Genomic DNA, 25,678 nt, shown 5'->3' with positions numbered 1-25,678 from the left:
TACAGCAAAATGCTTATTGCTTTCTCTAGGTCCGTGCATTCCCTGGTCTGTGCTTCTTTAGGGAAGAGCTTCCTTTAAATAATGTTTGCTCCCCAGAGATGTTTCTATGAGAAAAGACTTTTTTTCTGCAACAACTGTATGGGTTTCCCAGCAAGTAGGTCCTGTGGATCCTGACTTATTCTCTTCAGGCTGTCTTCTGCAGGCCACAGTATATTGAAGAAGTTTAGAACATACTCAATGAAACAAACCAAAGCAAACCAAAAAACAACCTGACCTTAGTGAATCAAATAAGTAATCACAATCTGTGTGTGGTTTTTTTATGGGGGGAGGGTTTATCTCTTAAGTTAACTAGCATTTAGTGGGCACACTGCCTGATTCTCTGCAGGCACTTTCCCATAAAGTCAGTTAAATCTTAGAGTAACCCTGTGAGGTAGAGTTATTCAAATTATACTGATAAGGAGCTGAGGCTCAAGAAGGATCTTTACCATGACTGCATAGTTGGTTGGCAGTAGAATTAGGAATTTGAGGGCTTTTGGATTCAGTTCTGCTAGGGTATACTTGCTTCTATGTGTGTTCACTTTTCCTTCCATGTTCTATCCAGTTCTATCCAGAATGGAAGAGATTCTGCTGCAAGTCCTTGTTTTCATTTCTGTGTGTCTCAGCCCAGCCAAGGTTGTTAGGAACTCTACTGCAGTGTATTCCAAGTCATAATTATCTCTTTCCTGGAGCACAGCAGTAGCCTTCTGACTGCATGCTCTTCCCCCTCATTACATCCAGGGATCTTTTGGAAGTGAAATTTGGATCCTGTCATCCTTCTGCTTAAAAGCCTTCAGTCTAAAATCCAAAATACTTATTTTGGCTTACAAGACCCAGCACATTCTGGCTCTTGCTTATCTTTTCCTCACTTGCTTAGTGTCTGCTGATCACACAAATTTCCTGAAATGCCTCAAGCTCTCCCTTGCCTTAAATAAGACCTTTGTGCTTTTACTGCTTTCCCTTGTCCACAGTTTGTCTTTCTACCTTTAGCTGATCCTTCAAGTTTCAATCCCAGTATCATTTCCTGAAGATATACCTTCTCTAAACTCCCAACCCAAGTCTTCTTATTTTATTTATTTAAACAAGCCCTCTTATTTTCTTTTCTCTCCAGTATTTATAATTTGCCCTTACGGTCCCTTAATAATAACTAACATTTAGGGTGAGTTCAATGTGCCAATGACTGAGTACTGCCTGTTTATAGATGAGGCAGTACATCTTTCTAATTTCTTAATATATGGATTATTGCTATAAAGTTTCCTCTCAGAACTACTTTTGTTGCATCCCACAATATTATTGTGTTTTCATTGTTTCGAGTTTTTTTTTTCATTTCTTTTTAGGGCTGCACGTTCAGCATATAGAAGTTTCCAGGCTAGGAGTCTAATCAGAGCTTCAGCTGCCAGCTTACACCACAGCCACAGCAATGTCAGAACTGGGATGCATCTACAACCTTCACCGCAGCTTGCAGCAACGCTTGATCCTTAACCCACTTAGTGAGTTAAGGATCACTTAACCCACTTGAACCCACATCCTCATAGAAAATATGTCAGGTTCTTAACCTGCTGAGCCACAACAGGAACACCTGTTTTGAGATAATTTTATATTTCTTTTTTGAATGTTTTCTTTGGCCTAATGGTTGTTCAGAAATGTGTTGTTTAGTTTCTACATATTTGTAGATCTTCTCATTTTCCTCTTATTGTTGATCCTTCTTCATTTTTTTTTTTTTTTTTTTGTCTTTTGTCTTTTTGCCTTTTTGTTGTTGTTGTTGTTGCTATTTCTTGGGCCGCTCCCGCGGCATATGGAGGTTCCCAGGCTAGGGGTTGAATCGGAGCTGTAGCCACCGGCCTACGCCAGAGGCACAGCAACGCAGGATCCGAGCCGCGTCTGCAACCTACACCACAGCTCACGGCAACACCGGATCGTTAACCCACTGAGCAAGGGCAGGGACCGAACCCGCAACCTCATGGTTCCTAGTCGGATTCGTTAACCACTGCGCCACGACGGGAACTCCATCCTTCTTCATTTTTAATGTAAGGCTTTATGATTGTAAATTTCTCTATGAGCACTGATTTATTTTCATTCCATAAGTTTTGGTATGTGTGTTTTTTTTCCATTTGCTTAAAGACTCTAAAAAATTTTTTTAATCATTTTTCCTTTGTCCCATTGGTTGTTTAAGAGTGTGTTATTTACTTTCTAATAATTTGTGGATTTTCCAATTTTCCTTCTGATGTTGATTTCTAGTTTCATTATACTGTAATTGGATGAAACATGAGATTCCATTTATGCTGCCTTTGTCTTTTTATGAATGAATTAGTGATCTTTATGTATGTTTAAGAATCTATTCTGTATGTTATTTGTTTATATCTTTTTGCTTAGTTTTCTATTGGGATGTTGTTCTGTTCAGAGCTTTATGCATATTAAGGAAACAATGTATAACTGGCAAATCACTGAGAACTGGGGAAGGGCAAATAACTGAGAAGTGGCAAACTTAAAAATATAGGATTAGTTAGTAAAGAAAAAGCATCTTGGGCCAGTGAAAAGGGTGGTGGATAGAACATTTTTTTTTTAACCATTAAAGATATTATCCTCAGAAAATAACTCCTGATACTCAATCCTCATTTTATTCATCTGCAGAATCAGGTAGTTGAATTGTTAGAGATACTTAAATAATAGGAAGACCTTTCATTCAGAGTCTGGGAGGGAGTTCAAGAGAACTGGCTCAAGTTACTAATACAAACTCTGACTAAATATTTTTACTGATCCAAAATTGCTGAACACCTATCATTTAAAAAAATAGGGTTCTCTGGGGTCTTGGTTTTCTTGTTTTACTGAAAGCAGCCCCCTCCACCCCCTTCTCCCTGACCACCTAGTTTGCAGTGTGGAATCTGGAGCTGCTTGCAGTGAAAAGAAAATGAGGTTTCATCCAATGTTTTTGTTTATACCAGTACCTATATTCACCTGTCTCTGATTTGTGGGTTTTTGCATGGTTATGTTACAAGATCATCTTCTGAAAGTGAGAAGAGAAGTGAGAATGTACAGAATTTAGATATGATAGAAAAGAATTTCTGGTTATGATCATGACAAAGCAGCTTGCATTAAACTAACCATTCTGCCAAAAATAACTGTAATATCTGGACAAAACACATAAAACAACTATTTGAAGGCACTAGAGAGCAGTCAACACAGGTAAGATTTCAGAGGCTACACTTCCAAGAAAAGAGGAACTAGGAGATGAGTTCCACATTTGCTTGGATACTTTTCCCTGGGGACATAATCACTGGGAGGAGGAATATGGGAGCATGAAGGCATGTTGTAAAGAAAAGGGGATGGAGGAATAAAATCACAGCAGAAAGCAGTAATTTCACTAAACTGAGGAGATAAAGGATTTGGTGTTTGTGGCTGCCAAAGCACCTTGGGTTTCAGGAACAAACTGTAGAGAAAGGAGGACCACAGAGAAGTGAAGCTTAAAATATGACACAGTCTCCTTTGAAGGCATTTTTGCATTTCTTATTCATTCATGTGAGAGATGGTATTTCTAACACATTTAGCAAAAAGCAGAAACTGGGAGTCTAAAGAGCTGAGCAGAGGTTTCAGGAGTCAAAGAGTACAAGAAGAGGCAGTCAGGGCTTGCTAAGGTGGAAGGGCTCTGAAAACAGTCCAGGCTTGCAGTTAAGATCTCAAAAAGGCCACATTCCTGGATTAAGGGTCACATTTCAGTTATAAGAGCAAAACTGGCTTATATTATTTTTACAACACCTGAAATTGTCCTTAACTAGGATCAAAGTGATCTACTCTTACTCTATCTGCTTCTGGAAGAAAACTCAACTTCTGTTGAGTTACTATACCCATTGTACCTACAATGTTAAAAACATAATATTCAACATTCAGTAACACAATGAGGCATGTAAGAAACAGGAAAAATGATCAAGAACTACGAGAACAAATAAAGAATAGACACATGCTCACAGGTGACTGAAGTTTTGGTCAATAATAGGATAGACAATTGAAAACCATTTTTAATTGGAAAATGAGTTAAATAATTTTTTGGAAATGTTTGAAAATAAATATAATTTTGGGTTCTAATTGCTCAAGAGCATTTTTTTTTGTCTTTTTGTCTTTTTGCCTTTTCTAGGGCCGCTCCCTCGGCACATGGAAGTTCCCAGGCTAGGGGTCTAATTGGAGCTGTAGCTGCCTTCCTATGCCAGAGCCACGGTAATGCGGGATCTGAGCTGCATCTGTGACCTACATCATAGCTCACAGCAATGCCTAATCCTTAACCCACTGAGCGAGGCCATGAATCCAACCCGCAACCTCATGGTTCCTAGTCAGATTCATTAACCACTGAGCCACGACAGGAACTCCAAGAGCATTTTTTTGATGAACACTCTTTATAGTTTCAGAAATTTCTGCATGGCCTTTTTCATATCTTTGTTCCTAAGACTGTATATTATAGGGTTAAGAAGTGGGGTTATAACAGAATAAAACAGAGTCACAATCTTCTGCATTCCAGCATCATGCTCAGATGTTGGGCTCCCATACATGACCAGTACAGAGCCATAGAACAGTGAAACCACAGCCAGATGAGAGCCACAGGTGGAGAAAGCCTTTCTTCGTCCAGCCGCTGAAGGGACTTTCAACACAACTTGTAGGACCAGAGCATAGGACCCCATAATTAAGAGAAAGGGAATGATGAGGGGCACAGGACTTAAAGTAGAGAAGACAAGCTCTATTACAGGAGCTTTTTTGCAAGTGAGTGCTAGAAGAGGACCTGGATCACACAGGAAGTGGTCAATGATCCTGGATCCACAGAAGGACATTTGGGAGACAATGATGATGGGAATCAAGAACCAGAGGAAACCAAGTACCCAGCAGCTGACCACAAGATTGGTGCAGAGACGTGCAGTCATGAGAGTGGGGTACTGTAGAGGCCGGCAGATGGCAAGGTATCGATCAAATGCCATAATCGCCAAGAAAAAGCATTCTGTAGAACCCAAGGAGAAGAAAAAGTAGAACTGGAGAAAGCATCCAGAGAAGGAGATGACCTTGTTGTCAGAGAGGAGGTTGGCCAGCATGTTTGGGACAGTGGAGGTGACATAGGAGATCTCGAGGAAGGAGAAGTTGGCGAGCAGGATGTACATGGGGGTGTGGAGTCTCTGATCCCAGCGCACAGCACAGATGATAGAACCATTGCCCATGAGGGTCAGGAGGTAGACCCCAGCGAAGAGCAGAAAGAGGAGGATCTGTCCGTGCCTGGAGCAAGGGAAGCCCAGGAGGATGAAGCCGGTGATGGTGCTGGAGTTGCGGGGGGTGTTGGAGATGTTCATGTGTCTGTGAGCTGTGAAAGGATCAGCAAATATCAAATGAGTGTGCACAGGCATATGGGGACCCAGAGTTGTATTTAAACTATCTTGGGAAAGAAATAAAGACATATATCAATAACTAATTTTTTTCTTTCAAATTTAAATATTGACCTGGGTTGACTGTATTCTCAATAACATTTTCATCATTGACTCAAGAATATTTTTGATCAGAATTGATAAGTTCTTGAAAGAACTGCTGTAGAGGTGTTTGAAAATTTTATTAAACTTTATACTTCATAGAGGATCTATCTCTCATATCTATCTAACTACCTAAGTATTTTCATAAAAGTGAAATTTGTTCTCCTTTTAGGAGAGATGACATTATTTTCAGTAGTTGTGCCATAAGGCTGAACAAACTATGTAGCCATGTAAAATGAACTCACAGAACTTTTTGAAATATTTCTTTTATGTGACTTTTGAAACTGACCTTATTTCAAACTAAATGATTTTCTTATTAGTTCAATAGTATTATATAACAATCATGTGTAAAACAATTAGATCAACAAAAGAGAATTGCTTTGTTTTGTTGTGTCAAAAAGCAATCTTAGTAAGCCACGGTAGAACAGTGTGAAAGAATTATTCAACAGACCATGTTAAAGCAGGTCTGTGCTTAGCTGGAAAGGGGGTATGAATTTTCCCAGTGTACAGTTATAGATATAATTCTATCCAATGATATAGATTCATTCTATGTATGAATATTAGTGATAACATGGAATTCTAAATAGAAGTGGATTTGTAGGGGATGCAAACTGCATAGGTTTTGAATATCTGCATAGTGCTTTTATTTTTTCTTAATGAGTTAGAATACCTTTGTTAAACAACTATGCACGCTGACCTTGGAATCAATGAGAACCCCGGTAGAAAATGTAAAAATGGGTAATTTGATAGGGATTGCATTGAATCTGTAGATTGCTTTGGGAGGTATGGACATTTTTACAGTATTGATTTTTCCAATCCATGAACATGGAATATCTTTCTATTTCTTTACATCTTCTTTGATTAAAGTTTTATAGTTCTCAGCATATAGGTCCTTTACCTCTTTGGTCACATTTTTCACAGAACTAGAACAAACAATCCAAACATTTATATGGAACCACAAAAGACCCAGAATCGCCAAAGCAATCCTGAGAAACAAAAACCAAGCAGGAGGCATCACTCTCCCAGACTTCAAGAAATACTACAAAGCCACAGTCATCAAAACAGTGTGGTACTGGTATCAAAACAGACAGACAGACCAATGGAACAGAATAGAGAACCCAGAAATAAACCCTGACACCTATGGTCAATTAATATTTGACAAGGGAGGCAAGAACATAAAATGGGAAAAGGAAAGTCTATTTAGCAAGCACTGCTGGGAAACCTGGACAGCTGCATGCAAAGCAATGAAACTAGAACACACCCTCACACCATGCACAAAAATAAACTCCAAATGGCTGAAAGACGTAAATGTAAGACAAGACACCAACAAACTCCTAGACGAAAACATAGGCAAAACACTCTCGGACATCAACATCATGAATATTTTCTCAGGTCAGTCTCCCAAAGAAGTAGAAATTAGAGCAAAAATAAACCCATGGGACCTCATCAAACTGAAAAGCTTTTGCACAGCAAAGGAAACCAAAAAGAAAACAAAAAGACAACTTACAGAATGGGAGAAAATAGTTTCAAATGATGCAACCGACAAGGGCTTAATCTCTAGAATATATAAGCAACTCATACAACTCAACAGCAAAAAGCCAATCAATCAATGGAAAAATGGGCAAAAGACCTGAATAGACATTTCTCCAAAGAAGATACACAGATGGCCAGCAAACACATGAGAAAATGCTCAACATCGCTGATTATAAGCGAAATGCAAATCAAAACTCCCATGAGATACCACCTCACACCAGTCAGAATGGCCATCATTAATAAATCCACAAATAACAAGTGCTGGAGGGGGTGTGGAGAAAAGGGAACCCTCCTGCACTGCTGGTGGGAATGTAAACTGGTACAGCCACAATGGAGAACAGTTTGGAGATACCTTAGAAATCTATACATAGACCTTCCATATGACCCCGCAATCCCACTCTTGGGCATCTATCCGGACAAAGCTCTACTTAAAAGACACACATGCACCCGCATGTTCATTGCAGCACTATTCACAATAGCCAGGACATGGAAACAATCCAAATGTCCATCGACAGAGGATTGGATTCGGAAGAGGTGGTATATATACACAATGGAATACTACTCAGCCATAAAAAAAAGATGACATAATGCCATTTGCAGCAACATGGATGGAACTAGAGAATCTCATCCTGAGTGAAATGAGCCAGAAAGACAAAGACAAATACCATATGATATCACTCATAACTGGAATCTAATATCCAGCACAAATGAACATCTCCTCAGAAAAGAAAATCATGGACTTGGAGAAGAGACTTGTGGCTGCCTGATGAGAGGGGGAGGGAGTGGGAGGGATCGGGAGCTTGGGCTTATCAGACACAACTTAGAATAGATTTACAAGGAGATCCTGCTGAATAGCATTGAGAACTATGTCTAGATACTCTTGTTGCAGCAGAAGAAAGGGTGGGGGAAAAAACTGTAAATGCAACGTATACATCTAAGGATAACCTGACCCCCTTGCTGTACAATGGGAAAATTGAAAAAAAAAAAAAGAAAAAGAAAAATATGCACAACTTAAAAAAAAAAAGAAAAAGAAAGAAAAAGAAAAAAAAAATGTAAAAATGAGCAACATAAAGAAAATCTGTGTTCCTGACCCCTTCTACAGTAAATCCATAGTTTGCTTTTTGAAGTTTGGAACAGGAACCCAGGAAGTCTAATAATTTCCTATTAGGAATATTCAGTTATGAGAAAACCCTAGGATCAAGAGCTAAATGTGTCAGCAGCAAGCTGTCATTCCTTCTTAAGTATAGGCAGGATTGCTTAGACTGTTGTTTTGGAGGAAGAATACAGCTGTGTTGGTGGTGGGTGAGGTGAGGAGACTGTGGGAGTGATTATTACACAATACATATTCCTGTAAAGCCCTCTCTGGATCATTTTAAACTCTAGATCCCCTGATTCCCATTTCATGAGAGATGGTTGTGGCCAATCTCCATAAATCTGCCTGAATTTCTTTTAAAGTATATAACTAGAATAGGGTTTAATGGACTCCATTCTTGTAGGGGGAGAGTGGGCTAGGTTGTGGTACCTGCACCATGAACTTCCATTTCCTATCTTTTTCTCTTCTGCTTTTTAAAAATTTTTAATTTTTTTTGCTTTTTAGAGCCACACCAGTGGCATATGGAATTTCCCAGGCTAGGGGTCAAATTGGAGCTGCAGCTGCCAGCCTACACCACAGCCACAGCAACACAGGATTTGGGCCGCATCTGCAACCTACGCCACAGCTCATGGCAGTGCTGGATCACTGACCCACTGAGTGAGGCCAGGGATCGAACCTGCATCCTCATGGATACTAGTCAGATTTGTTTCTACTATGCCACAATGGGAACTCCTCTTCTGCTCTTAAGGTCATGTTTCTAGGGGCCCAGTAAATTTCTGAGATCACATATATATTTTGTATAAAGAGGAGTTGAAGGCAGACAAGAGAAGAAGGTAACATTTTTTTCTTTTCTTTTTATGGCTTCTCGTGCAGCTTATGGGTGTTTCCAGGCTAGGGGTCAAATTGGAGCTGCAGCTGCTGGCCTACACTGCACATATAGCAATGAACACCAGATCCAAGCTGCATCTGTGACCTACAGCGCAGGTTGTAGCAATGCTGCATCCTTAACCCCCTGAGTGAGGCCGGGGATCAATCCCGCATCCTCATAGACAGTGTCTGGTTCTTAACCTGCTGAGGCACAATGGGAACTCCATTTTTTAAAAGTCACTCTGTATCAGTTTCACTCATGATCAGTGACATTAAGCATTTATCCCTTTTGCAGCATCCTGGCATTTGTAGTGTGTTTTCAAAGTTATGCTGAAATCAGATGACCCTATTGATTGGTAATAATAAAAAAGGGACAAAAAAGAATAATTCTGCTGCATGTAAAGGTCCTTCATGGTTCTGGAAATGATTAAGCCTATAAGTCTAATACTAATTCAAAGGAAGGTATTTATTATGCTCAACTAAAAACAATTGTTACTAACCATGACTCAGTATTTTTGACTAGGTTTGTGCTGCTGATGTTCCTGAAATTTCATTTTAGGAGTAAGCATCTGTTCAACAATCTAATAAATGACCCCTTGAAATGAATGTTTAAGAACACTTTTTTTTTTCGGTGAAATTTATTTCAGCACAGTATTTCCTCCCTACTTTTAATCTCAGGTGTAATTTGTCAGCAATTTCTGTTAGTTTTTCTCCAAAATAAATCTCATTTCCAATGCTTTTTTCTTCAAGTCATCACCTTTTCTTGCCTGGGCCACTGTGATGCTGTCCTAACTGGCTTCCTGATTCCACCGTTCCATCTCTATAACTTGTTATCCATGCCATGGCCAAGGTGATGCTTTAAAAAAATAAAATCAGATCAACCCCTTTCTTGCACAAAAACTTCAGTTAGCTTCCCAGTACACTGAGAATAAAATAAAACTTCAATCTATACTATATATTTTGACCTCTCAACACCTCCAACCTCATCTCCTGATTCTGTTAACCAATCACATACATAGTTTCTGTCTGAATCACACACACACACACACACACACACACACACACAAAACAAAACAAAAAACCACACACTCGTGTGCAAAGGATGCTGAAATTTGAATTTCATGTAACTTTCATGCATCACAGAATGTTAGTCTTCTACTGATTTTTTAATTTAAATTAAATTGTAAGAATTCTTAGTTCACTGACTGTACAAAAGCAGGCAGCAGGCTGGATTTGGCCCAATGGCTATAATTTCCTGATCCTTGGTCTATGCCTTTATTGGGGCAGGAAAACAAAGACCGTTTATTTTATTGTGGAACAATGGAAGCTCTGTGTCTAGCAAGTGTCCTTGTTAGAAAGGGAGGAGGCTCCTCTAGGGCAGCTGAAATCAGCCTGTTTCTCTCCTGTGCTGTCAGATCTATTGGGCCAGCTTGCAGCTTACTTACAAAAATGAGTTTCCAAAGTTATTAGGATTTGCCTCTCTCTGTCTCTACATGCACACAAACACACTTACAGTCAGGCATGCACATCTCCACACAATATCTTAGTAATATAACATTGATCTTCTCTCAGTTTCTAGATACAGCCAAGTGGGTTCCTAACTCAGGGTCTTTGTTCTTATTGTCCTTCAAAGACACTCTTTATTCTTAGTTTTCAGCACTTTATTAAGAAGATGGTATGTATTTTGTAATTTTTTTTAAAAGAAATGATTGTCTGCACTGTTACCAACATAGGAACATTCACAGAAAATATGGAGGTATACACAAATTACTTCATTTCAACTTCTAAAATCCTGTGAGGTGAAAATTAAGGAAGTGGATTTTACAAGAAAAGACTCCAAATGATCTGAGTCTTTGAGAGTGTCTGCTCAGACTTGAGAGGAATCCATTCAAAGGAAGTAATGGGAGCTTGAATGTTCTGGGCAAAAGGATAAGCCCCACACTAGGTGGTTTACTCTGACTGCCAAAGGTAATCATGGTGCCACAGTTGTGGATGTTAAAGTAGCAGAGAGGGAGGATGGGATGGAAATTCTAGGTTCAGTATCAAGACAAAGCTGCATAGTGGCTCTATGGAGTGTTCTCGTGAATATAAGCATAATTTTCTTTATATGAAAAGGGGAGTAGCCTCATATGGTTTTTAACCATTTTCATTCTAACATGCTTTCTTCTTCTTTTATTTTTTTTGCTTTTTAGGGCCGTACCTGCAGCATATAGTAGTTCCCAGGCTAGGGGTTGAATTAGACCTGTAGCTGCTGGCCTACAGCACAGCCAGAGCAATGAGGGAGCTGAGCCAAATCTGCAACCTACACTATAGCTCACGGCAACACCAGATCCTTAATTCCCTGAGTAAGGCCAGGGATTGAACTGGCATCCCCATGGATTCTAGTCAGGTTTGTAACCCCCTGAGCCACAACATGAACAATCATAACCTTCTTCCTTCTAAGTATACCTCGAGTACACATTATATCACAACTTTATAGATGTAGAGGTGATATTGTCGTTACCTCTAGTTCTCAGATGAGAACATCAGTTGGATAGTTTGTCACTTCTACATGAAGCCAAAAGATCCAAGCCAGTTCCCTTTCAGGGCAGTTCTCATACTTTGAGGGTCTGAAAAATCTTCCCTAGAAAACACGAAGGGTGTGAAAAAGGCTTCTCTGTGTGTCATCAGCATTTCATGCTTGACCTAACTGAATTGACAGTGAATGAAAAAAATATATTTCTAATAAGACTGTATTGTGTGTTACTTACCTTTGTTTTTTGGCTATACCTCCAGCACATGGAAGTTCCTGGGCAGGGATGGAACCTGAAGCTCATCACTTGTAATGACTAAAGCTTCTGCAGTGATGATCCTGGATCCCTAACCAGCTGCACTGCAAGAGAATTCCTGTTACTTACCTTTTATTATTTCCCTCCTCTATATAGAGCAGCAGCAGTTTTTACTTGGCACAAGGGGAAGCTGGATCTTTCTAGAGAAGCAGGCAGATTCCCATGAATCAGCTGTAGAAAGTGCTGTGGCAGAGGGAGTGGGAATATGCATACAGTGGTGTCAAAGCTGTGCTAGGTATATAGGATGTTTGGACTGAGTTAATTAACAAAGCCAAACAAAATAAACTACACCCTCACTTCCATCTTACCTTGGAAAGATTGGATAGACCTGATCTAGATTAGCCTGGTCCTTAGATATATATAAGCCGCAGGAAAGACATTTCTCTAATATTTTACTTTTGTTCCAGGGCTAACAAGGCACAATGGTGTGGAAGCATTATTGGCCTGTTCTCTCAATAGTACATCCATTTTCTTCTTCTTCATCTTTTTTTTTTTTTTTTTTTTTAGGGCCACTCCTGTGGCATATGGAGCTTCTCAGGTGAGGGGTCCAGTCAGAGCTACAGCTGCTGACCTAGGCCAGAGCCACGGCAATGTAGGATGAGAACCACGTCTGCGACATACACCATAGCTCACGGCAGTGCCAGATCCTTAACCCATTGAGTGAGGCCAGGGATCGAACCCGCAACCTCATGGTTCCTAGTCAGATTTGTTTCTGCTGTGCATTCCCACGAAGGGAACTCCCATTTTCTTCATTTTGTCTGGACAGGAGATGTCACACTTGTCCCATTTCTGTAAAGCTCTCGAAAACAAGAACAACTTTCCCACTTCTGAGAAGGGGTAGGCACCTAAAGCATATAGAGAAGCAAAGGATTTGGAGTAAGGAGTGTAGGGTTGAATTACAAGTCATAATTGGCCAATTCTGAAAACTTTGTCAATTATACAAACTACTTCCAGTTCTTTCAAGTGTAAAATGGGCACAGTAACATTTTCACCAAAGGGTTGAAGACTCTGAATGAGGTAACCTGTACAACCTTGTCTTGATCCTGAAACAGTGTACTGCTTAGAAATTGTTAGCTGAAGAATACAAAGTAAAGTAAAAGGGAGGCTTATTTAGAGGGTAGTAGTTTTTGTAGTTCTTTCATGATTATTTTATCCTCTAAGCATTACCTCATTCCCTTACATGGACCAGAGGGGAATCCGGACCTGAAGTATCTCTGGCAGTGTTTGATCTTCCTGGAGAGGGGGCTTGGTCTCCTCTACAAAACCCATCAAGGAGTGAAGGAGTAGAATTAGGGTGAAGATCTTTCTGTGTTTGCTGGAGGATGGAGGGATTATAAGCAGAGCCTCCTGGTAGTGAGGATCCATGAGGATTGAGTTTCCACTTCCAGAAGGAGAACTGTGTTAGGAAGCTGTTCCATACTAGGTAGTCCCTTCCCCTGGGCCCTCCCTTCTCTGGAGACCCAGATGCCTTCTACTTTGGTCTTCTCATAGAGTGCAAAATATTAGCTTTTCTTGACTTAAACGTCCTGGGGATGGCCTGGGATCTAATTGGTCTGTAAGCCAGCTCAGAGTGCCTCCTGGGTGTTCGTGGGCAAGTCTGTAATAGCAACGCAGCCTGTGTCAACCGTGATGTCAGAAGCTGTTCACTGGGTCTCTAGTGAGTGCTTAATTGTGGCTTTTGGGAATAGAATCACTTCTGATTCTCCAGAAAGAGGAGATGGGCGGGAGGTATGATGTGACCTCAGCCATATTGGAGTGTGCAGGAATCAGTCCTCTTCCAAGACCTCCCTTAGTCTTTTATAGATCTTTTCTTTTCTTTTCTTTCTTTCTGTCTGTCTGTCTGTCTGTCTTTTTAGGGCCACACATGTGGCATATGGAGGTCCCAGAGTAGGGGTTCAATCAGAACTGCAGCTGCCGGCCTACACCACAGCCACAGCAACATGGGATCTGAGCCGCGTCTTCAACCTACATCACAGCTCATGGCAATGCCAGATCCTTAACTCACTGAGTGAGGCCAGGGATTGAACTCGCAACCTCATGGTTCCTAGTCAGATTTGTTTCCATTGTGCCACGATGGGAACTCCAGATCTTTTCTTTTCTTGTTTGTGGTTGGGCACTGTGAGTCTTAAACATTTGCCTTGAGGGTAGACCTCCCATGTCTCAGAGAGGCCCAAGCAGAGCATTTCACAGCTTTACCTGCTATTTCTTTAGGGGTTGGGCCCTAAGGCTTCCTCATCTCAATGGAGGTACAGGTCTTTTACCAGAACTCATTTCCTCTCCTTCTAGCACCAGTTTGTGAAGGAGTTTCATCACAACTGATTATCAGCTGTGATAAGATTATCAGCTCGTTTCCTGTCTTTGTTTGAACAGCTTTGATGTTTTTTTCTCTCCTTGACAGGATATTCAAAATTGGCAAAAAAATGGACCCTTGCAAAACAGCTTTAACTTAGTGTTATTATTGTTATTATTTTTCTTTTTTACACTTTCCTCACCATTTCTTGTCCTTAACCTTTTGTCATGGTCACATCAAGTTGCTTAGGCACACAATGGAAGGTCATATATTTTTGTTGGGTGAATAATTTTACTCTCTCAACTGCAGAGAACACTCTGTCTTAATAACTACCAGTGGGAAAAATAAGCCCTGTGCAGTGAGGGACCCCAGGAGATTAATTTACTTTTGCAGCTGTGGAGAGCTAACTTATGGAGTATCCTCCTTGCCTCCCTTTTTTCTTAGCCTCTCCTGTCATTGTAACTCTCAGCTGAGATATTTCCTCACAGAATTCTTGGAGGTGGTGTTAGCCAGTGTATCAGATGTCATTGGTTCTTGGTCCATATCCTTTCTGTATTTCCCCCTAGTTTCCACTTCAGTTCACCTGCCAGCTTTTACATTTATTTTCCTGAGGTTTTTTTTCCCCCCCGCATAAATGGGAAACCTGCTTTGGCTGCCCATTCTTGATTCTTCCAGGCCAGAAGTGCTGGAGAAATTAATGACCTCCACATTCCGTAGAAATTTCCAACTATGGACAGATGGGAATTGTAATATCAATATCTCAGCTACCTTGCCTGTAATAGTGGGATAATTCTGGGCTGTCTTCTTGATGACCTTGAGATTCTCTAGAGCAGTTGGTACCATTTTCCCACAGTGGTAGCTGGCTTGACAATTCACTCTTTGTTGGAATACTTCCCTTCCTTTCTCTGTCATCATTCCCTTCATTTCCCCAATAAACTACTTGCCTGGGACCTTTGTCTTAGGATTGACTTTTGGAAAGATCAACAGAAATATAGACGCTGGTACATTACTAGTTAAACTTTTCTCCACTTACACTTTTTACAACTTAAATTTGATTTTGTCTGGTGGGTGCTATTCTCTATAATGTTTCTTTGAGAGTATATTATCATCAAAACACCATCTGTTTGCAATCAGGATTTTTTACTGTGAAAGATGGAGCATTCATGTCGATTTTCCAGGTTAAGAAATAATGGATTCATGTGACACCTCACTGATTTACTGATTTTTTTTTCTTTTAAATGGTTATCAGCAATAAGTCTTTTTTTTTTTTTTTTTTTTTTTTTTTTTTTTTGCTTTTTAGGGCCACACCTGTGGCATATGGAAGTTCCTAGGCTAAGGGTCTAATTCTTGCCTACACCGCAGCCACAGCAATGCTAGATACGAGCTCCATCTGCAACCTATACAACAGCTCATGTCAACACTGGATCCTTAACCCATTGAGCAAGGCCAGGGGTCAAACCCAAGTCCTCATGGATGATAGTTGGGTTTGTTACCACAGAGCCACAATGGGAATCCCAAAAAGCTTTCTTATAAGCAAAGAAGAGAGACGTTTGAAAGATAATATGCCTCTGAGGACACAGCTTGCATAATATTCTCCACTAGTGAGCAGAATTCTGCTGCTGCTTCTCTTAGAGAACCACAGAGATTGCTGTCCTACTCAGTGGGAGGGATGTCTCTGATATAAAAGCATTTTCTTATAGAGAAGGTGCAGGAGTTATTACCTCATTGTGCAGCCAAGCTGATTTCTGCTCAAGTCAGTTTGTTACAGACCGTTTTTCTAGGATGTTTGTATCACTGGTTAATTCAAGATTATGAGCAACTACAGAGTGATACCATTTTTTTTTCTTCCATATTCCCATCTGGTATCAGGTTACCCATCATCATTTTCTGATTTTAAATCCCATTAATGTTGGTTTGACTAAATCTTCTTCCTTCCTCCTTCTCTTCATTTTTGTCTCCCTCCCCTCCTCCTCCCTTTCCCCTCCCATCCCCTCATTCTCCCTTCCTCCATCTTCCTCCTGACTTTCTCTTCCCCTTTGCTTTCATCTCTCTTTCCCTCTTCCCTCTCTTTTCTTCCCTTTTGTGATTCCTCTTTCCCTCCCTTTCTCCCTTTCCCTTCTTTCTCTCCAGGCTACCCTTTCAGCTTCCTTAGATGAGTTTCTTTTACTTCTGAAAACATTCACACGTTGAACCTCACTGGCAACTTTTGTCAATCATTTGAGACAGAGTTTACACTAACATTTTATTATGACTGTAATCAGGACCTTTATTGGCAAAAACCGCATTTTTCAATTGAATTTTTCTGAGCCACTGAGTAGACTTGCTGAGAATATGTCTTTTTAAGAAAACCCCCTTTTTTTGGAGTATGTTTGACATGCAAAGGCTCTACATATTGAATGTCTACAACTTGATGAATTTGGGGATAAAAGTATGTACACCTGTGAAACCATCAGTACCATCAGGTCCATAGACATATTTATTACCTTTGAAAGTTTCCAGTTCATTGAGAGTTCCCATTATGGCTCAGTGGAAATGAATTGACTAGCATCCATGAGGACTCAGGTTCCATCCCTGGCCTTGCTCACTGGGTTAAGGATCCATCATTGCCATGAGCTTTGGCGTAGATCTCAGATCTGGTTCAGATCTAGCATGGCTGTGGCTGTGGTGTAGGTTAGCAGCTATACCTTTGATTCGACCCCTAGCCTGGGAACTAGCATATGACCTGGGTGCTGCCCTAAAAAGACCAAAAAAAAAAAAAATCATGTGTGTTTTCCATTTCATAATGTTTCCATATTATATTTTTTATTTTTTTATTTTTATTTATTTATTTTTTTTTATTTTATTTCCCCACTGTACAGCAAGGGGGTCAGGTTGTCCTTACATGTATACATTACAATTACAGTTTTTCCCCCACCATTTCTTCTGTTGCAACATGAGTATCTAGACATAGTTCTCAATGCTATTCAGCGGGATTTCCTTGTAAATCTATTCTAGGTTGTGTCTGATAAGCCCAAGCTCCTGATCCCTCCCACTCCCTCCCCCTCCCATCAGGCAACCACAAGTCTCTTCTCCAAGGCCATGATTTTCTTTTCTGAGGAGATGTTCATTTGTGCTGGATATTAGATTCCAGTTATGAGTGATATCATATGGTATTTGTCTTTGTCTTTCTGGCTCATTTCACTCAGGATGAGAGTCTCTAGTTCCATCCATGTTGCTGCAAATGGCATGATGTCATCTTTTTTTATGGCTGAGTAGTATTCCATTGTGTATATATACCACCTCTTCCGAATCCAATCCTCTGTCGATGGACATTTGGATTGTTTCCATGTCCTGGCTATTGTGAATAGTGCTGCAATGAACATGCGGGTGCATGGGTCTCTTTTAAGTAGAGCTTTGTCCGGATAGATGCCCAAGAGTGGGATTGCAGGGTCATATGGAAGTTCTATGTATAGATTTCTAAGGTATCTCTAAACTGTTCTCCATAGTGGCTGTACCAGTTTACATTCTCACCAGCAGTGCAGGAGGGTTCCCTTTTCTCCACAGCCCCTCCAGCACTTGTTATTTGTGGATTTATTAATGATGGCCATTCTGACTGGTGTGAGGTGGTATCTCATGGGAGTTTTGATTTGCATTTCTCTTATAATCAGTGATGTTGAGCATTTTCTCATGTGTTTGCTGGCCATCTGTGTATCTTCTTTGGAGAAATGTCTATTCAGGTCTTTTGCCCATTTTTCCATTCATTGACTGGTTTTTTTGCTGTTGAGTTGTATAAGTTGCTTATATATTCTAGAGATTAAGCCCTTGTCGGTTGCATCATTTGAAACTATTTTCTCCCATTCTGTAAGTTGTCTTTTTGTTTTCTTTTGGGTTTCCTTTGCTGTGCAAAAGCTTTTCAGTTTGATGAGGTCCCATGGGTTTATTTTTGCTCTTATATCTGCTGCTTTGAGAGACTGACCTGAGAAAATATTCATGATGTTGATGTCCGAGAGTGTTTTGCCTATGTTTTCTTCTAAGAGTTTGATGGTGTCCTGTCTTACATTTACATCTTTCAGCCATTTGGAGTTTATTTTTGTGCATGGTGTGAGGGTGTGTTCTAGTTTCATTGCTTTGCATGCAACTGTCCAGGTTTCCCAGCAGTGCTTGCTGAATAGACTTTCCTTTTCCCATTTTATGTTCTTGCCTCCCTTGTCAAAGATTAATTGACCATAGGTGTCAGGGTTTATTTCCGGATTCTCTATTCTGTTCCATTGGTCTGTCTGTCTGTTTTGATACCAGTACCACACTGTTTTGATGACTGTGGCTTTGTAGTATTTCTTGAAGTCTGGGAGAGTGATGCCTCCTGCTTGGTTTTTGTTTCTCAGGATTGCTTTGGCGATTCGGGGTCTTTTGTGGTTCCATATAAATGTTTGGATTGTTTGTTCTAGTTCTGTGAACAATGTCATGGGTCATTTGTTAGGGATTGCATTGAATCTGTAGATTGCTTTGGGTAGGATTGTCATTTTCACAATATTGATTTTTCCAATCCAGGAACATGGAATATCTTTCCATTTCTTTCCATCTTCTTTGATTTCTTTGCTTAATGTTTTATAGTTCTCGGCATATAGGTCCTTTACCTCTTTGGTCAGGTGTATTCCGAGGTATTTGATTTGTGAGGTACAATTTTAAAAGGTATCATTTTTTTGTATTCCTTTTCTAATGTTTCATTGCTGGTATACAGAAATGCAACTGACTTCTGAATGTTAATCTTATATCCTGCCACTTTGCTGAATTTATGAATCAGTTCAAGGAGTTTTGGGGTTGAGTCCTTAGGGTTTTCTAGGTATAGAATCATGTCATCTGCATACAGTGACAGTTTGATCTCTTCTCTTCCTATATGGATGCCTTTTATTTCTTTTGTTTGTCTAATTGCTGTGGCTAAGACTTCCAAAACGATGTTGAAGAGCAGTGGAGAGAGTGGGCATCCCTGTCTTGTTCCAGGTTTGAGTGAGAAGGCTTTCAGTTTTTCCCCATTGAGGATTATATTTGCTGTGGGTTTCTCATAAATGGCTTTGATTATATTCAGGAATGTTCCCTCTATACCCACTTTGGCGAGGGTCTTGATCATGAATGGATGTTGAACTTTGTCAACTGCTTTTCCTGCATCTATTGAGATGATCATATGATTTTTGACTTTTTTTTGTTAATGTGGTGTATGATGCTGATTGATTTGCGTATGTTGAACCATCCTTGTGAACCTGGGATGAACCCAACCTGGTCATGGTGTATAATTTTTTTGGTATGTTGTTGGACTCGGTTGGCTAAGATTTTGTTGAGAATTTTTGCATCTATATTCATCAATGATATTGGGCGATAGTTTTCTTTTTTGGTGGTATCTCTGCCTGGTTTTGGAATGAGGGTGATGTTGGCCTCATAGAATGTCTTTGGGAGTATTCCTTCTTCTTCAACCTTTTGAAAGAGTTTAAGGAGGACGGGCACCAATTCCTCTTTATATGTTTGATAGAATTCACCTGTGAAGCCATCTGGTCCTGGACTTTTATTTGTAGGGAGTGATTTTATGACCTCTTCAATTTCATTTCTAGTGATCGGTCTGTTCAGTTGGTCTGTTTCTGCTTGATTCAGTTTTGGCAAGCTGTAAGATTCTAGAAAATTGTCCATTTCTTCCAGATTGTCAAACTTGTTGCCGTATAGTTTTTCATAGTATTCTCTTATGGTTTTTTGTATTTCTGCTGTATCCATTGTGATTTCTCCTTTTTCATTTATAATTTTGGTGATTTGGGTTCTTTCTCTCCTCTTTTTAGTGAGTCTGGCCAGGGGTTTGTCAATTTTGTTCACCTTTTCAAAGAACCAGCTCTTGGTTTTATTAATTTTCTCTATTGTTTTTTGAGTCTCTATTTTATTGATTTCTTCTTTGATCTTTATAATTTTCTTCCTTCTGCTGACTTTAGGACTTTTTTGTTCTTCTTTTTCTAATTCGTTTAGGTGGAGGGTTAAGTTGTCAATTTGGGATCTTTCTTCTTTTTTGAGAAAGGCCTGGATTGCTATAAATTTCCCTCCGAGCACTGTTTTCGCAGCATCCCATAGATTTTGAGAGGTTGTTTCTTCATGATCATTTGTTTCAAGGTAGTTTTTAATTTCCTTCTTGATTTCCTCATTGACCCATTGGTTTTTTAGTAGCATGTTGTTTAGTCTCCATGGAGTAGGTTTTTTCTCTTTGCTTTTCCCGTGGTTGATTTCTAATTTCATGGCATTGTGGTCAGAGAAGATACTTGAGATAATTTCTATGCTCCTAAATTTATTGAGATTCGCTTTATGTCCCAATATGTGGTCGATTCTTGAGAATGTTCCATGAGCATTTGAGAAGAATGTGTATTCTGCTTTTTTTGGATGTAGTGTCCTGAAGATATCAATTAAGTCTAACTTTTCTATTGTTTCCTTTAGGATCTCTGTTGCTTTATTGGTTTTCTGTCTAGAGGATCTGTCCATTGATGTGAGGGGGATATTAAGGTCTCCTACTATGATTGTATTCTCATCAATATCTCCCTTTATGTCTGTTAATATTTGTTGTATGTATCTGGGTGCTCCGATATTTGGGGCATATATGTTGATGATAGTAACATCCTCTCCTTGGATGGATCCCTTAATCATTAAATAGTGTCCTTCTTTGTCTTTCTTTATGCCTTTTGTTTTAAAGTCTATTTTGTCTGATATGAGTGTTGCGACTCCTGCTTTTCTGTCATGTCTATTGGCGTGAAATATTTTTCCCCACCCTTTCACTTTCAATCTATATGTATCTTTTGTCCTAAGGTGAGTTTCTTGTAGGCAGCATATTGAAGGTTTTTGCGTTTTTATCCACTCAGCCACTGTGTCTTTTGATTGGGGCATTCAGTCCATTGACATTTAAGCTGATAATTGATAGATGATTATTTATTGCCATTTGAACCTCGTGTTCCAGTTGATTCTATGGTTCTCCATTCTTCCTTTCTTTTTTTTTTTTTTTTTTTTTTTTTGGTTGGATGGTCTCCTGTTATTATCTGCTTGAGTGTATTTTTTTTTTCATTTTTTGCAAATGCAATATTTGGTTTTGGCTTGTGGTTGCCCTGTTTTTTAAGAATGCTAACCCCTTCCCATAATTGTGTGTTTTAGCCTGATGGTCCTGTAAGTTCAAACACTTCATTACTATATTAAAATTAAGAAGAGAGACATACATACAAACAAAAAGGATTATTTACCTCCTAACATCCCTTGCCCACATTTTATGGTTTTGATGACTCTTTTATTTTTTTCTTTTTAATTTTATTTTGTTTGAAGCATGTTCATGATTAAATCTGTATGCTGGCTTATTTGAGTGACTGCTCTCTGATTGCGGTTTCCTCAGTCCTAGTTCTTCCTCTTCTTCTTCTTCTTCTTTTTTTTTTTTCTTTTCTTTTTTCTTCCTTTTCCTTCCTTTCTTTTTGGTTTAGAGAAGCCCTTTCAATATTTCCTTTAACCTGGGTTTTGTGTTGCTGTATTCTTTAAGTTTTTGTTTGTTGGAAAAAATTTTTATTTCCCCTTCTATTTTAAATGATATTCTTGCTGGATAGAGTATTCTAGGTTGCATATTTTTTCCTTTGAGCACTTTAAATATCTCTTGCCATTCCCTCCTGGCCTGTAGTGTTTCTGTAGAGAAATCAGCTGATAACCTTATGGCGGTTCCTTTGTAGGTAACATTCTGTTTTTCTCTTGCTGCCTTGAGGATCCTCTCTTTATCACTAACTTTTGCCATTTTTATTATGATGTGTCTTGGTGTGGGTCTATTTGGGTTCAGTTTGTTTGGGGCCCTCTGTGCTTCTTGTATCTTGAACCCAGTATCCTTTAGATTTGGGAAGTTTCCAGCGATAATTTCTTCAAATATATTTTCCATCCCCTTATCTTTTTCTACTCCTTCTGGAATTCCTATTATGCGTAGATTGGCCCGCTTTATATTATCCCATAGGTCTCTTATATTGCTTTCCAGTTTTTTGATTCGGTTTTCTGTCTGTTGACCAGATTGAGTGATTTCCATTATTCTATCTTCCATATCACTGATTCGTTCTTCTGCATTATTCATTCTGGTTTTTACTGCCCCTAGTTCAGTTTGCATCTCTGCAAATGAATGTTCTAGTTTTTCTTGGCTCCTCCTTATATTTTCTAGTTCCTTTCTGAGGGTATCTGCATTACTGTTCATATCTTCTCTTAATTCCTTCAGTATTTTCACTATTTCTCTTTTGAACTCCAGGTCTGTCAGACTGCAGAGGTCTGTTTCATTGTTGACTGTTTTAGGTGAGTTCTCCTGTTGGTTTGACTGGGGGTGGTTTTTCAGCTTCTTCATCTTGCTTGTTGTCTTCTTTCTCCTGAGGGAGTTGTACTCTCCGTTATCGGGTAGTGTTTGCCTTGTCACTGCCGTGGAATATTTCCTGAGGGCTGTCGTTGTTGGTCAATCTTTTTTGAGGCAGTGTGGCTTTTCTGGAGTGTTGATGGGGCTAACAGTGTTTCTTTGAAGCAAAGGAGGGCTTCCTGAGGGCAGACAGGACTGGGAGGTCCACCCCACGATTGTAGCAGATTTCACTTGGTTCTCAGCACCCCCTGGGGTCTTGGGCAGGTAGCAGGGCCCTTGGAGACTCAAGAGGCTCCTCCCCAGGGCAGCCCGATTCAGAAAGACTGTCTGAGATCTTTTCCCGATTCGGCCAGGCTTGTTGCAGCTTTTCTGGGCTGCAGAGGGTCCTGCCTGGAGCTGGCAGTCCTATGCAGCTGGTCCACTAGGTCTCAGCATTCCCTGGGGGCTTGGGCGGGTAGCAGGGCCCTTGGAGACTCAAGAGGCACCTCCCCAGGGCAGCCCAATTCAGAAAGACCGTCTGAGATCTTTTCCCGATTCGGCCAGGCTTGTTGCAGCTTTTCTGGGCTGCAGGGAGTCCTGCCTGGAGCTGGCAGTCCTATGCAGCTGGTCCACTAGGTCTCAGCACCCCTTGGGGTCTTGGGAAGGTAGCAGGGCCCTTGGAGACTCAAGAGGCACCTCCCCAGGGCAGCCCGATTCAGAAAGACCGTCTGAGATCTTTTCCCGATTCGGCCAGGCTTGTTGCAGCTTTTCTGGGCTGCAGGGGGTCCTGCCTGGACCTGGCAGACCTATGCAGCTGGTCCACTAGGTCTTAGCACCCACTGGGGTCTTGGGCGGGTAGCAAGGCCCTTGGAGACCCAAGAGGCTCCTCCCCGGGGGAGCCCGTCTCAGAAAAACCGTCGGAGAATTAGGCCGATCTATTCACGGCCTGGCTAGGCTTGTTCTAGCTTTTCTGGGCTGCAGGCCTTTTCTAGGGGGCTGGTGCTGTTTGGTGCTGCTCTGTGGAAGTGTAGCCCCTCCACAGGGCAAGCAGGCCTGTGCAGGGAGAGCCCCTGCGGTGGTAGGCTTCAGGCAATTGTTGAGGCCAGCCCTCCTGGATGGCAGGCAGCCCCAGGTTCCGCGAGAGCGTAGGGGGTGGTGGGGGTGGGGGGAGGGAATGCACTGGGAAGCACAGCTTTCTGCTAGCTAGCGGGCCTGTAAGCTTGCTGTGGCGTGGGGGGTATTCTATGGGAACCCACCCCTTTTTCTCTCCGCTTCCCAGCAGGGGCGCAGACCAGGCTCTTCTCCCAGGTTCCCTCTGAGGCGGCTTTCCACTTCCCTGCCCCTAGAGTATTGCTGCCTTCCTCTGCGACAGCTTTGTTTTCTAGTCTCCCAGGCAGTCTCTGCCCCGTCAAATGGTTTAGAGACCTCCCAAGCAGTTTCCGCTCTGCCCCGCCCCCCTATCCCGGGGACTAATCTCTGGAGCCGAGGTCTCGGTGCCCAGCCCCCACCCAGGCGTCCCCCGGCCCTTTCTTGGGGACTAACCTTTGGCGGCGAGGTCTCGGTGCCCAGCCCCCACCCAGGCGTCCCCCGGCCCCCTCTCGGGGACCAACCTTCAGAGGCGAGGTCTCGGTGCCCAGCCCCCACCCAGGCGTCCCCAGGCCCTTTCCCGGGGACTAACCTCTGGAGCCGAGGATTCGGTGCCCAGCCCCCACCCAGGTGTCTCAATTTTTGGTGACCTTGCCCGTAGTTCAGGTGGTCCGTTGGGTTCTTGATCCGTTTTTCCGTACTCCGACTTACTGCTACACTCTTCTCTGCATCTGGGGATTCCTCCGGTTCATTTGATCTTTCGCCCGGTAGGTGACTTTCCAGGGTGCGGGATCCCTTTCTCCTCCGCAGTTCCCTTTCGGGAGCGCCCGTCCCGCTGGGATTCACCTTCTCTCACTCTCCTCTTTTCTCCCGTTCTGCCCAATAATGTCACAAACTTCTTGCCGTTATTGGAGTTTAGGTTCCTCTGCCAGCGATTGGTTGCTGTTCTGTGCGAGTCATTTCTTCTGTAGATGTGCTTTTTTTGTTGTGTTTGTGGGAGAGGGCGAGCGTGTCCCCCTACTCCTCCGCCATCTTGTCCTCCCTACCATATTATATTTTTAATGGCAAGAATACTTACCCCCTTGGAAAATTTTTAACGTACAATACAGTATTGTCAGCTCCAGGCATTATATTGTATATTAGATCTCCAAACCTAACATACAATATCTTGCATACCTAAAACTGTTCCCTTTTACTGTTACCTCCCCACTTTTATCTCCTCCCTGCCCCTGGCAATCATCATTCTGTTCTCTGCTTCTATGGGTTTGGATACTTTAAATTTCATGTATAAATGAGATCATAGAGTGTTTGTTTTTTGTGTCTGGCTTATTTAACTTAGCATAGTGTTCTCCAGGTTCATCCATATTTTCAAAATGATAGAATTCTTTTAAAAGGCTGTATGGAATATATGTGTTTGTCTCTCTCTCTCTATATATATATATATTTATAAATAAAATATGTACTATATGTGTATTTTTTTTAATCTGTACATCTTCAGTGGAAATTTAGATTGTTTCCATATCTTGGCTATTGTGAATAATGCTGATGTAATCATGGCAGTGCAGATATCCCTTCAACATCTTGATTTCCGTTTCTTTGGATAAATACTCAGAAAATGGGTTACTGGACTATATTGTACTTCTAGTTTTAATTCTTTGAGGAAATGCTATACTCTTTTCCATAATGGCTGTACTAATTTTCATTCCTGCCAATAGTAACAGAAGTTTCTTTTTACTTCATATCTCTGCCAACTCTTGTTAACAACAACAAAAAAACCCCAGCTGTTTTAACAAGAGTGAAGTGATACCTCATGGCAGTTTTGATTTGCATTTCCTTGATGATTACTAATGTTGAATACTCTTCATATGCCTGTTTGCCATTTGCATATTTTCTTTGTAGAAATGTCTATTTAGGTCCTTTCCCCATTTATTTATTTATTTGTTATTTTATTTTATTTTTTTAGGGCTGCAGGTGTAGCATATGCAAGTTCTCAGGCTAGGGGTCGAGATGGAGCTACAGCTGCCAGCCTAAGCCTCAGCCACAGCAAAGCTAGATCAGAGCTGTATCTGTGGCTTAACACCTCAGTTCATAGCAATGCTGATCCATAACCCACTGAAT

The 25,678-nt window shown here is 40.9% G+C and overlaps 1 protein-coding gene and 1 long non-coding RNA gene across 2 annotated transcripts in view; one reads left to right on the top strand and one right to left on the bottom strand.

Moving 5' to 3' along the window:
• LOC146401763 (uncharacterized) overlaps positions 1-25,678 on the top strand; it is a 909,931-nt gene that overhangs the window by 771,967 nt on the left and 112,286 nt on the right. The gene's annotated exons all lie outside the window — the stretch shown is intronic.
• On the bottom strand, positions 4,422-5,372 carry LOC100157547 (olfactory receptor 11G2-like). Its single transcript, XM_005666290.4, has one exon. It carries the CDS (start codon positions 5,355-5,357, stop codon positions 4,422-4,424), a length of 936 nt encoding a protein of 311 aa, XP_005666347.4. The 5' UTR covers positions 5,358-5,372.

This window comes from Sus scrofa, chromosome 7, assembly GCF_054392235.1.
Source record: "Sus scrofa isolate SSC_HxYL_T2T_F1_AM1 chromosome 7, Sscrofa_HxYL_maternal_Yorkshire_Landrace_v2.0, whole genome shotgun sequence".
In the NCBI taxonomy this organism is placed as follows: domain Eukaryota; kingdom Metazoa; phylum Chordata; class Mammalia; order Artiodactyla; family Suidae; genus Sus; species Sus scrofa.
Note: the sequence above shows the minus strand (reverse complement) of the source record. Positions and strands in the feature narration are given on the sequence as shown.